The 14,063-nt window shown below is 41.4% G+C and overlaps 1 protein-coding gene across 1 annotated transcript in view; it reads left to right on the top strand.

The window, feature by feature from the left end:
• Positions 1 to 14,063, top strand: part of ADAMTSL1 (ADAMTS like 1) — a 346,871-nt gene that overhangs the window by 330,334 nt on the left and 2,474 nt on the right. The window contains exons 25-29 of the mRNA XM_035895578.1: positions 5,180 to 5,380; positions 6,434 to 6,614; positions 9,412 to 9,619; positions 12,840 to 12,949; positions 13,943 to 14,002. Of these exons, the coding sequence (XP_035751471.1) occupies positions 5,180 to 5,380; positions 6,434 to 6,614; positions 9,412 to 9,619; positions 12,840 to 12,949; positions 13,943 to 14,002 (760 nt within the window). The remainder of the gene's footprint in view (positions 1 to 5,179; positions 5,381 to 6,433; positions 6,615 to 9,411; positions 9,620 to 12,839; positions 12,950 to 13,942; positions 14,003 to 14,063) is intronic.

The following is a 14,063-nucleotide window of genomic DNA, read 5'->3' as shown; positions in this document are numbered from 1 at the left end:
ACATTATTACTACCAAAGCTTGAAAATTCCCTTGTTTTTTTAATGGGCCCACCATGTGGCTGTATATTTGGGAACATTTTTTACAACCTCTGTGGGGCAAGGAATGGGCCTAACTCAATTTTTGTGGAATATGGTGTAAATTTACAATGCTAAGTAAATAACATCTAATAACAACAACACGTGTGGCATTGGGTAACCAGTTTAGGTGTTTTGAGAACTGTTTAAAAACCATGTCATATGTTTAGTGTAGTAAGTTTCAACTGCTCCTTTGGAGCCTTAGATAGTTATTTAAAATACCTTCTTTTTTAAAAATACTACTGTCATCAGCTGAATTGGCCTATTTCAAGAATTCCTAAATACATAGGTTTCCTTGTCTAGCATAAATTCATGTTCATTTGACTTCCTTTAAACTATTAAAAGGAAAGGTTATACTTACATTAGCATTAATTCTTTCTTTTGGGGATTTTCACGATCACATTACCTTTTATAAGTTTTATTTCATTCAGGGTATGAAATCACTGAGAAGTAGTTTGCATAACACCCTAAGTAAGTTAAGTGTCTGTTTAAATTTACACTTTGTAGTATACTGAAAAATCTTTCCCCATAAGACAAACTATAAAGATTTGTCTCTTAGTTTTGCCGCTTCAGCAAAACAGGTTTTACATATGTATATGACTTTCAGATATGATCTTACCTACCTTCATTTGGTTTGATAGCATTTTAAAAAGAATACACCCTGTCAAATTTTCTTCCCTATGTTAGATACTGGATGGAATTAAATTTAACTCTGTTTTAGGTTTAACATGCATTTCTAATTTCTGTCACCTAAGGAGAAAATCAGGTACAACAAGAAATTGGGGAAGTATTTCTCTGTGCCAGTCTGATCTCACCTACATGGTGTGAACACTAGTGGAACAGGGTGAACTACAACGTAGTAGTTCAGCACCAAGCGTGTGCATCTATTCAAATTGATCTGTGGCTTCTCTACATTTTACTCCAAAAATTTTGTTCTTCATTCCATCCTTAATCTTTTTTCTTTTTTGAAAAGAAGTATTTTAACTCTTTGAATGTAGAGATCAGAGTGGAAATACTGTCAGGTACTGTAGCTGCATTATATTTATCACTTTAACATGGTCTACCACAATTTTCTGTCAGAGTTCAGTAAAATATATACAGAATCACAGAATTCTTTTTTAGCTTGCTTTATTTCATTTTTAATGTAATTAATAATTCTGCTGCCAAATCCCTTCTTTCCTTTGCCTTTGCCAGGCATTTCAGATAGTAGTCGGTGATCGTCTTTCTTTCATCTCCCAGTTTTATGTTTGGACATGTACATGTCTGTGACTTGCAAAGGCAGGGACACGGGCCTTCTGGTTTGTAAGTCTAGCTGAAGTTTTCTGTGAACTTTCAGTGATATATATATTGCACTTTGTGATGTCCTGAAACACGCAGTCCCTGACTGATTGGGATGCTTACTTTTTTTCAAATTCAGCCTCTTTTTTTGTTGATTCAAAATATTTTGAACTAAAGCAGCACAAACATTTGCCTGTTTTGCAAGGAGTGATCATGGCTGAATAGCATGGGTGTAAAAATGAACTTTAAGGTACAAGCATGTAGTTAAACATTAATATCAATGGATCCAAACGGCATGACACAGTGTGTGTTTATATCCAGGCTATGCTACCGAGACCTATTTCTTAAATAGGAAATAATTTGCAAAGACGAAAGTGTTGCCCTGAGACTAAGAAGGCAAGATTTTGATTTCCAGCTCCACTGCTGACATGTGGCTTGGCCTCAGGTAAGACAGCGTGCACCTCCATGTGCCTTGGTTAGCTACCAGAACAGAAAAGGTGAGCTTACCTCCCAAGGCACTGCAGTTTCAGGGCTGCAGTTGGAAAGCTAGGTATTTTGGTTAACCCAGACTGCAGGACTATTTTGTTTAAAGAAATTTCAAAGAAACTGCTTCATCTTGACCTGAAGTCTTCAGTCAGATTCCATCTTTAATAAATATTAGAAATATTGCCTGGGATTAATCGGTAGGTCAATAGTAAATTAGAGAGCTATTTGTCAGACAGATAAGAACACATTAAAATAATCCATAATTTAAGAATAGACATCTTTTTTAGGGACAATGCTGTGGGTTTTTTTACTTGTATAACAAACTGTGTTTAGTAGTTGCAAAATTTGTTTGATGTTTACATCATTGCTTTCCATACAATCCTATTGATTTAAGGTATCAGGCTGCTAAAAAAAGGAATTGTAAAATCAACAGCCTTTGCATTTGTTTTTTTTCTGTCGTTCAAGTCAGCAAGTGAAAGAGTGATGCATGTTCTCTTAGCATTAGCACAGTAGCCCAGAGTCTTTCTGCAGCTACAGTCATACAGAAAGTGTTGCAGGGGTATAATGGGCAGCTGAATTTGGCCTGCACTGTGCGTTTATTCTTTCCTCTCAAGAAATTATCATCGTTGTTGTGAAACATTGGTCTTCCCTCTCCGAATACCTTCTTGTTATCCTTGAAATATTAACATTTTCTTTACTAAAAGATGTAATTTTTGTTAGATTTTTGTTTGTATCTCCAGCTTTTGCACATCTGTGACTCGTCCTGGCTTTAAATGAATTTAGAGTCACAGCGGACTTTGGAAGCGAGGCTGAAGGCAGTCTTTTCTTTCTCTGCTTAGGAAGGACTGAAGGAGAAGAGCCCTCTCGTGCCAGAGCTTTCACTATTCAGAAACAGTCCCAAAAGAATGTTCCCTCCTCACCTTCCCAAGGGTTCTGATGCACTAAAGCTCTGCAATAGCTGTGCTGTCTGGAAACAAAGCCAGTTTTTCCTTCTCAGGCATTATAGGGACAGGTGTTGGGCTTTGGAAGGATAAAGCAGTCAGTGTCCACAGGGATGGGAGGAAATAGAGAATAGGTGTTGGTAATCTGCATTAAATGGTATTAAAATTATTCCTGGGAGATGAGAAGGCGATATTAATGGAACATGGGTTTTTATTGTACTCTGGTTTTCACTTCATATGCATAAAACATTATCCTACAGCTTATGCATGCATACACTTGGGAAACATATAGGAAATGTCACTTGTGAAATGTGATTGATGCTTGTTCTGCATAAACAAATGAGGAGTATCCATTACATATAAGTCTCATAGGTGTTAGTAAAGTTTTATTGTTAAATGTTAAAAAAAGTAATAATTACTCACTGGTAGAATGTATCTAGGGAATAGTGTTTGGGGGTTTCCCCCATATTATTGATTACTGGCTGTTCCTTTAGCTAATATTTTATATATACATTTTGGAAGAAGAAATAATATATAAGGCAAGTAAAACAGTCAGTATCAGGAAGACTATTGTTTTGCCTGACAATAAAATTTTTAAAGAAAAACAGGCACGAACTAGGACTACGTACACACTGAAGTCAATTTCAGTTCCTCTGTGTTTAACATCAAAACGACCTTTTTGCTTTCTTCGTTTATCCTGTGCAGACTGTTTGCAAATGCAAACAGTAAAACTGAGCTCACAGCATGTCTTTGTCAGCTGTCATGGCTATATGCTGACCTGTGAAAATCCCTGCAATTACCTTAAAAGACAAGCAAATGATACAAAATCAGAATACTGTAGGCAAAAGTCTTCCATCCACTTACTGTTAGGTTTGTGCATTTCCTGTATATTCCTTTTTTTTTTCATTCGTTTTAACTTACACAGCCTTAAACCTGCGAGGCTGAAATCTTTCACATCACTCATTTACTTGAGAATGAGTATCTTGGAAATTGGATGAGTTGTTTTTCAACACAAGAGTACAAAAAAAATCATGTCAGTACCCAGGACAAAAGGAATAATGTAAAATGAAGCATAGCAGGAATAAATAGAGAGCTTACAGAAATAGGAGAAAGGACTGAGCAGCAAAGAAAGTGGTATCTTTGTGGTCAGGAGGTGAGCACTGGGGAGAGAACTGCCAAGGGTAAAACTAGATTAGACCTTGCCGAAATTGCCGAAGATATTAAAACAAATAGCAAAGACTCTTTACCCTTATGAATAAAAGTGGAAAATGGGAAGAGGGGAGACCACTGTGAGCAATGTGCACACTCTCATTCTACCCTCTTCTTCCCATTTTTCCTTCTTTTTTAATATTTCACTGCATTAACTAGTGCTTTGCCAGTGAAACATTGTCATTGGAACTGTAGAGCCTACTGTGGACATCACTCGCCTTCCATCGGAGAGCCCGTGCTTTCTGTAATACCAATTTCACACAAAGTGAACCCAAGGTCAGCTTCATCCAGCCCACACCCTTCCCCACCATGGATGCAGGGCTTTCCAACAAGAGGGGACACAGCAAAGACCCGCATAGCCACTGCACCCATGAGAGGCCCAGTATTTATCCTCCTGAGCAGCAGATGGGATCTCCCCGGTGCCTGGATCTACATCTAAGCACAAAAATGGTTGGGACGTGCCACAGGTCACCACTGGCTTTTTCCATCTTGTATGAGTTCCTCTTCTTTGTATGAGCAAGAAAGCTTCAATTCTTGTGGGAAAGGCAGCATCTTCTGCCATGGGAATAGTGTCATTGGAGGTATGGTTAGTGGCAAAAGGCAGACAAGTAAGACTACAGTAGTCAAGCCCTTAGTGTTAGTTTCAGGCTGTGACCAAAGTCAAGGTCAAAGTGCCCTTTGCTGTGGCACTTATCTCTTTGGTTTTTCATCAGTTTTTTGTGTAACAAAAATTTTGTGTAAACCTTTGTGTAGAAAAACTTCTTATTTTTAGTATAAAAAACAAGAGAGGAAGGTGGTCTTGTGGTTTAAATAGGAGGTTTGGAAATCAAGTTCTGTTTGTATTGCTTGTTGAAGCATGGTCCTTGAGCTTATGCTAGATGTGTAACCTCCCTATCCCCCTTTCCTCAATACTAAAATGAGGATGATCCAAAATAATGGGAACCTTAGAAGGCTTGATATAAATATTCCCGAACTGATCTGAAATTTTCATATGGCTGATTAACTGGCTTTTGGATAATTTTTCTTTCAGCTGATGAGGAGGAATTCATTACCACAGTATTCTTATTTTTCATTATGAGGAGAAAATGGGATACAATTTACTTTTTCCCCTAATATTGGCCACTTCAAAGGAGGTAATTTTTCAGAAAGTTCAGTAGTCAGCAGGTTTCTTTCATGTCCCTGGTTTTTAGGTTGCGCTGTGGATGGTCATCCAACCCCAAACATCACCTGGCTTTACTCTGGCAAGCCTCTCAGCCTGCAGCATCACCTCCTGGCAGCAGGCCGGATTCTTCAGATACTCAACATCAGTGATGCTCCTGATGGTGAATTCAGCTGCCGGGCTCAGAATGAGGCTGGCTCCCTCACACAAAAAGCATCCCTGGCTATACAAGGTAACTTTCCCATTTCAGTCCTACTGCCCTGTGAAGCTCTTGACATGGACTTCCCTGCACTGCCTTTCTCATCCTGGATTTCTCCTCTATGAAGCCAGGATGGTCAAGCACAGCAGGAAATAAATGTTTTGATGGTTTATTGCCATGGACATAGATTTGCAGAACTACCAGGTACCTTGGAGTGTCTTAGGTTTTACTTTACCAAAACAACGCCTGATATTTCTGGCATACTAAGCATAAAACACACCTTACTGATTCAAGCTATACTTATGCTTGTTGAGTCTGGACAATTTTCTTGTCCATAAAACCAAGACAAAGGTGTCACAGTTTGAAACCCTAAAATTAGAAGCCCCTCTGTTAATCTGCTGAAGTCAGTGTTTCACAGTCTCTTCTTGCTTGAAAACTCTTCACTTGTAAAAATGCTGCAACAGTTATATTTACCCTAGAAATAAGCTGAAGGTGATAAAGCCACAGAACAGAGCAGTGCAGATGGGTTGGAACAGAATATGCAGCTTTCATTGCTCCAATTGTCAGGGACAGAGTGGAGAAGAATTTAACTTTTCCTTAAATTTTGCCATAAAATTTTAAGTGTGTTGCCACTCCCTCATACATCTTCAGGATGGATGATCTATATGATCTACCTGGTGAGAAACACACCATTGTAAGATCATACAATCATAGACACTGCTGGTAACTGCAGTTAACCACATCTTCAGTAAATCACACCTCTTCAAAAATACAGATGCAATGTCCTGCATCACTGGCATCTGACTTAACTGTTCTACCATGTCATTCACTTCCCATGCATGATGCTTCTAAGCACAAAAAAAATGGGTTTGTTACACCAAAGACAGTCAGTGGCTTACATCAGCTGGAATCCTGTTCCTTCTTTGTTCATTGCCTGGTGCCTTGTAGGCGTAGGCAGCTCCCCTTCACATGAGACACCAAATCCAAATACTTCATTCTGGAGAACATCTCTGACTGTTTCTTTTCTAAGGGTCTCCTGCTGGCAGTTTTTGAGTGCTAACTTGTCTCTCCCACACTTCTTGGCAGAATACCAGTGGTCAGTGGACAAGTTGATGGCTTGTTCAGCTTCCTGTGGCCACAAAGGGGTGCAGCTGCCTCAGCTGAGGTGCTTACTGGATGGGGCCGAAGTCAACATATCTCACTGCAAAGAGAAGCCCAAGCCAGCCCTGCAGCCCATTGCATGCAACAGGAGAGACTGCCCTTCACGGTTTGTCTGCCTTGTGTTAAAATATCATATATGCTTTTAAGATATGCCTTGAAGAGTTCTTTGCACGGGACATCATGCCACTGAAGTCTCTCTGGTGTCTATCTGGAGAAAAGTAGTGGCTAAAAGGGAATTTCATAGAATCACAGAATCATTTAGGTCGGAAAAGACTTTTAAGATCATCAAGTCCAACTGTTAACCTAACACTGTCATCTCACCAGTAAACCATGTCCCTAATTTATGACTGCTTAAATTAGACAGCTGGGAATTTGTAGCAAGATTTGTGGAAAATATTGACAGAACATGGCAGAAAGAGTTTACTCCTTCAGTAATTATGTTAGAAAATAATAGAGAGGCTATTGCCTGCTTTTCATTGGCAAAGTTCACAGCTTGAGTTGTCTTGAGTGATTCCAGACTGACCCTATGTTGGATGTAAATATCATGCTTGTTCTGAGCTCTGTATATATGAGAGTGTCATCACCCAAGAACTATAGGGTCGTATCTTTTTTGTGATCCACATGGCTTCATACCAGTTTAACCCAACAATATAACAGACAAGAAGCTAGGTTTAGCAACTGTTCGGAGTTTTTATTCTGAGTTTCTGTTTTGCCTGAACAACAATATGGGCAGAACTGTAGCTGCAGCTGCAAAAAATTCCCTTAGCAGAGTGGAAATGTCTTTTGTAAAATGGGCACATCCCATCAGATCTAGTGGGCGTAAAGAGGGGTCAGACTGAGTTCTGCCTCCTGTTGGAGATTTCTAGCTTGTGGTTTCCATGGGATTGTAACTCTCTGCCCCTGTAATCCCCTGGGTTTCGTTACTGTTAAATACAATGGAGCCAGGACAAAAGTGTAGTCAGACTTCTGACTATGTGTAGGTCTTCCTCTGCTGCTTCATGCCCACGCAAAACACTTTTCTTCTTTGGCACCCTTTGGTGCAAAGAAAAATACATCCTGAGTTCCTATCCAGAGAGTCAGTGTAGGGTTTTACTCCCTCCATGTTAAAAATGGCTCACTTCTGCAATTCAGTGGCTCCTTAGCTGAGATGTGTATGTGGTTTTTTCCACATTTTTCTGGGTTTTTACTCCCTCCTTTCCCTTATTTTCACTGTGGACATGGTGTGTTTCAGTATACAAGCATTTAAAGTAGTCAGGATCTCAAGAGAAATTTAGTACAACTTCTCCCATTCATCAGTGATTTGGGACTTGTATTAAAAAAGAGTCTAAGTTGAGGCAAGGAGAGGTAGTAAGCAATTTGATGAGAAGTAAGCAGCCAGATTTACCACTCTTGCTGTGTCTTGGGTTTATGGTAAGGTTCTGTTTAATTACCTTTTAAAATATATTCCTACCCCTCTTTGCAGGCAAATGTTTTCTGAGTTGCCAGCTGAGTCATAGGAAGGAAACCAAAAGAGATTTGATGAAATATGAAACATGCTCATTAGCAGCAGTTTTCCTTGGTGATGGCAGTAAATTCCGTGGGAATGGTTTATGTCTTTTTATACCTTCCCTGAACTGTAGCGCAACCCACAATCCTCCCTCAACTCCTGAGAAACTGCTGAGATGTAAGCTTGGAAATAAAAGTTGATTGAAATGCAGAGCAGAGCTTTACGAGGGGCACAGAAACTTCAGATTCAACCTCACCAAAGTGCACAAAAAAGAAGTAGCAGTGCTTTTGTTTTCTGTGTTGGGAGTGTGTTTGTTTATATACTTGTTTCCGTGACCATGAGAGCTCATCACCCGCAGAAGACTGAGGAATAGCAATGAATGCCTCTCCATGGGACTGGAGAATGCCTATTGCCTATTTTGTAAAGTAATCGTAAACATTGTTGATGAGGGATGTGATAGGCACTATTTTCCTCCCAATAACAAACAAATCCTGCCAAGTATCCTGAAACTTGACCATAAAACTGCTGACTTGACCATAAAATTCTTCAGGAAACTAACAGTCCCATCTTTCCTGTTCCTTCCTACTTCCTTCCCAAACCTGACTGTATGAGTGTTGCACTTAATGATTCTTAAAGAGACAAAAAATGTGTTGTCCATCTTGGTAAGAGTTTGGACCTGGACTACTATGTTCTGTTGTTACAGGCTTTTTACTAGTTAGATGGGATTTTTTTAAACCCCAGCACACAGGGGTTCAGAGCCTCAGCCTCCACTGGCAAATGCATGGTCTGAGCTCAGGAGGAAAGACGAAAGGTGTCCTTTGTCCCTGGGCTGATTATGCATGGGCCCCATCCCTGGGCAACCTTCAGGCTTTTCTGGATTATCCCAGTTGTTAGGGGCGTAACAGGCCGTCAGACACCAGTAGGACCCAGCAGGCTTTTGGCTATTCTGTCAGCAGCACGTTCAAAGTCACCTGTGAGCTACTCCAGCATCTTTAAGGAGATAGTTTTCCCTGCTAAGGGGTGTAAATGGGCTAGTCATTGCTGGCGTTGTGACTGTAGCCTGTGACTGAGGCCTCGGACGCGCAGTGGTGTAAGGGCAGCCATGCCCAACCCCTGTGCCTGGGCTAGAAATACTTACTCAGCCTTTATAAACATCCTTAAGGGCTAGAAAATTAATTCTGGGCCCAAAGAGCCTTGAGAAAGATAATTTGATGAAAAATGTCCTCTTTTCTCAGCTTTCATCCTCCCAGCAATTTTCAGTGACTACTATGAGAGGCTGAGGCACTCAGCACCTTCCAGGATCACATCCTATATTGTTGCCTTTGTTTGGTCACGTACACAAAGACCTGTTGACACCAATGATCCTGCAGATGATGGCACTTATCTGCTCCCTTAACCCTTCGCCTTTCTCTCACAGATGGATGGTGACATCGTGGTCTCCTTGCACACGGAGCTGCAGTGGAGGCATCCAGATGCGGCGGGTGACATGTCAGCGCCTGACAGCGAAAGGCAGCTCTGTCCCAATGTCGAATGAGGCTTGTGCCCAGGTGTCCAAGCGCCCTGTGGACACACAGAACTGTAACAGGCAGCCCTGTGTTGAGTGGGTGGCCACCTCCTGGGGCCAGGTAAGGAACAAGCCAGGAGCCCAAGGACAGCCTCATAGTATGGGCTAGAAAAAAATGTCAGAAAATGAGAGGATTTTGCACCCTGGTATCTTTAGGTTATAGTCTGCAGGCTTTTAAGGAGGCAACTAATTTCCTCAGCTCTTTCAACTGCTTATTTGATGCACTGCATGCTTGGATTTCTATAGCTTCCTGCAATCCCTAGAAATGCTGCTTGTGAACAGGACTTTTACTGCAGACCCCCGCATCACCCCCACTGGAAAGGTCTGCACATCCTCTTAATAGCAACAGGTGAAACACCTGGCAAACAGCCTTCTCGAAGTCTTAATTCCCCTTACCACCTAGTGAGGGTGTTTCAGTTTTGGCTGGCAGGAGTCAGGATTGATGATTGCGATATGTTTGGGGTGGAGGAGTTATACAATAACTCAGCTTTGCAAAGTTGCTGATGTTGGCTCAGAATGCCAAAAAGTGGGAGCTTCCTCGATTTGCTTCATGATGAAAAGCAGAATGGAGGGCTAAAAGCATTTTCAGACTTTTTCATGCTGCTTTGTAGATCTTAAATTCTCTCCTTGCAGCTTCATACAATGATCAGATGTTAAAAAGCTTCACTCCATAAATACCAAGTGTTTCAAGTATTCAGAGTTAAATTGCTTTACTGTGGGAATGTGCAGAAGAGTTTTGCCTTTGTCTTTCTGTGAGCTATGAGATTTCCTAAAAAGACACTTGTCGATATGCAGTCAGTTATTACCGGGGACCTGACATTACGCTCTGCTTTCCTCCCTCTTCTCTCCACTCCATATGTAAAGGTTGATGAGTCCACTTCAGTCCAGACTTACGGGTAGAAATTCAGAGATTTTAGCCCAAAGTTCTCCAGAGTGGTGAATTTGTCTTTCTGTGAGCTATGAGATTTCCTAAAAAGACACTTGTCGATATGCAGTCAGTTATTACCGGGGACCTGACATTACGCTCTGCTTTCCTCCCTCTTCTCTCCACTCCATATGTAAAGGTTGATGAGTCCACTTCAGTCCAGACTTACGGGTAGAAATTCAGAGATTTTAGCCCAAAGTTCTCCAGAGCGGTGATTCACATGGGTGTACTGCACTCCAGGGTGAATGAAAGGCAGGGTTAAAACCACAGAAGCCAGTTTTACTAGAGGTTAAAGCCAGATACCAATACCACTTTAACCTTTTAGTTTTGGTGAACTACACATTTTCAAAGGGAAAAAGCAAAAGCAGTTTGACAAAACCATAGTCATACATCTAACTGAGATGATGAGTCAGGTAAAGACATTGAAGTGAGGCTTCTTACCATGCAAAAAGAAGCTAAGAGGATAACTACCTAGAGTAATAGCCATCAGTCTTGACATACAGTGAGCTATCATTAAATATTTTGCCTACTTTTCTAATTAGGCTGTGGTAAGCCAGTTTGAAATCAATGGCAAATGCTATCTCATTGTATTACAGTTCAGACTAATACAATAATTTGTTATTAATAACCACATGCATTTTGTATTTGCTTGGGGTAATACGCAAAATATATTGTGCTGCTTAAGGGTTTTTTTAGGATGTTGGTAGAAAAAAGCATCTTCAGCTACTAGAACTTGTTATTGTTCACTACTTGAAAACAATTTGATTTAACTCTTGCCCGTGTATTTTGGAAATTCCTCTCATGAAAGGCAATTGTGTTATTGTATTACATTTATGAATAAGGCTTGGAATTATCCTTTTGTATGAAAGAAGCAAATTTTCACTCCCTGTGGCATTCCGGGTAAGGACTGGATTATCCTTGCAAAAAGCCGGTTACCTCATCCTTATTTTGTAGATCATCATGGGCTGTTATTGCTCCTCATGACATCATACTCAGCTGAGACAATCAAAGAGGTCTGAATTAATTTGTTAGACCTAACTGCTGTGCATTATGTTGTAACATTTCTTCTTAGCTTAAAAAAAATCAAGTCCGACATGATTCTGTACAGCTCGGTCTCCCAGCCAGAAGGCTGTTACCTAATTACAGTTAGGAACATATCACTGGCTCAGTGGAACAACGACCTTCTTGGCAGTATCATGGAGTATCAGGTAACTGTTGCCCAGGTGTAGTGACCAACTTTCCCAACTCACAGAGAAAATAAACAGACTACTGGTCTATCCCCACTTCTAGAACAAATTCTTTTCCTTCATTTAATATTAGTGGCATTTTGATCTCCACTATGTAGTCCCACTCAGGCTTGCTGGTGGTGAGCGCCACTACCCCTCGCAGGCATTGCAGAAGTGCTCCACATACTCCAACAACTGACATTTCCCTCCACCTTGCTCCACGAGGGCGTCAACTGGCAGCAACTGGAAACCTGGCAGTCACTGCTTCTCCCTCCCAGTTGTCAAGGAGGGATGAAATAGCAGCAGGAAGGGAGAGTTGTGTGAGGAGTGCATGATAGTGTGGAATAGGGCTCCTACTGACTGGGGTTTGGAGGGGGCAGAGGGATCGGACAGCAGCCCTTCCCTGGCAAAAAGCCCTCCCTCACACTAAGGTCCCTTTCTTCAACCCTCAGTCTGTTCTTGAATATAATTTCCAGATGCATAGAAAAATAGTTTCCTAACAGTTGATATAATTTTTAAAGAACACAAATATGTGCTTCATACCTATAGCTAATTACGATTTAATCGGAGAGGATTAGAAGAGTTAAACTGTAAGCATGTGATTCATAAGCTTGAATAGGTTAGGAGCAAGCTTGCAGATCTACTGTGTTCGTCCTGCTTTCTGCTTTTGTTTATTGTCCTGCAATGCTTTTCAATTACTAAAAATTGGGGTATGTTCTTGGTTCAATATGTTCTTGGCTGTTAACTATTTGCCCATAAATCATGATAGTACAAGCTGCAAAATGCACAATAAAAGGAATGTACTGAGATTTCCTGTATGGATCATAGACTCCTGGCTAATGACCTGAAAGCATTTTATTTGCCCTAACAGATGTATTTAAGATTGAACTACTGAAGAGGAGAGGTAATGAATCTACAGAGCAGATACAGAAAACCAGTTTTAAAGCTGCTAGAGAAGAGTGAGGCAGGGCAGAAGATGACTGCATGCTCAGCCTTCAGAGCCTGTAGATCTTCAGGAAGTGCTTGACACTCACTGCACAGCAGTATGCACTTTATTTCACCAGCTGTCTTATAAAAGGGGAACATGTCCTGCCTTTCATCTCCCTTAAGTGATTTTTCTGTGTTCACAGTGTAACGGGCCTTGCATTGGACCACGACTGGCTGTACAGCACAGACAGATATTTTGCCAGACCAAAGATGGGACTTCTGTGTCATCTGATCAATGCAGTGCCTTACCAAGGTAGGACAGGCATTTCTTATGCCTGAAAGCACTACCTTTTGCAGAGATGTTGGGTGGACTAGCGACTTAACTGGCAACTTTTGAGTTTCCCCTATGTAACAAAGAGGTCATGCTGCAACCCATACAGTTATGTGGTATAAATCTCACCAGACTTTCGTCCAGGCTTCATTATTTGTTCCTATGTGCCCGAGAAAAAAACTCTAGTTGGCCAACAACTGGAAAGTCTTCTAGACATGCCAAATCCTAACTGAAGGGCTTTGCTATCTCTGCTTAAGCTGCCAGTCTCCTTCTCTTGTATTTAAACACAAGCGCTTACTGGGGAAAAAAGGGGACTCCATGGCTTTTGTTTTCCTGCAGAGAAACTCCAGTGTTAGCATTGTAAAGACCTTTTGCTTTACAATGAGTTTTAGGTATACAAATCATGCCTGATCATGACTGAAAATTAATATAATTGGCTCTTCAGCTCCCACTCATGTATTTTTGTTACCTGTGTGACAAATAGGTGGGAACCAAGTGTGCCTATGCATCTTCTGTGAGACTGCTACTGAAGGGAAAAGGAGGGATTCAGAGAATTGCATTTGTTCCCACTGGCTGTAAAGCCATTAAAAAGTTACAGAGCCCTGCTGGGTCTTACCTGTCACCGCTTCACTCATTGCATCTTTGCAGTGGACCTCTAGTTTGGCACTTCATGGAGAGGACATTTCAGCCAAATCCTCAAATATTTCAAATAGTCATTTAGCTCCAGTAGTGTTCTACCAGTGTGCACTCACTGAGGGTCTGGTCCTTGAGTGCAATTACAAACTGCCTTTCAGTGCACTAGAGTTACCGCTCTTGCACCCATTGCATACCTGACCCATATGGTGCTCTGACCTGATTACACTAGGGATATGCAAGGCTTGCTGTCCCTGGAGCTCGCCTGACACCCGGAGCTGTGTGCGCTTGCTCCCTGGGCAGTGTAGTGATGGGTTACCCCTCCCTCCCCCCTGCCCACAGGCCTTTAAGCACCCAGAACTGCTGGACCGACGTCTGTGGCGTGCACTGGAGGGTCAGCCTGTGGACCGTCTGCACGGCTACCTGCGGAAACTACCGCTTTCCGTCCCGGGGTGTGGGCTGC

The sequence above is a fragment of the Egretta garzetta genome, unplaced genomic scaffold, assembly GCF_000687185.1.
Source record: "Egretta garzetta isolate BGI_Z169 unplaced genomic scaffold, ASM68718v1 scaffold175, whole genome shotgun sequence".
NCBI lineage: Eukaryota > Metazoa > Chordata > Aves > Pelecaniformes > Ardeidae > Egretta > Egretta garzetta.
This window is presented reverse-complemented; position numbering and strand designations above follow the sequence as displayed.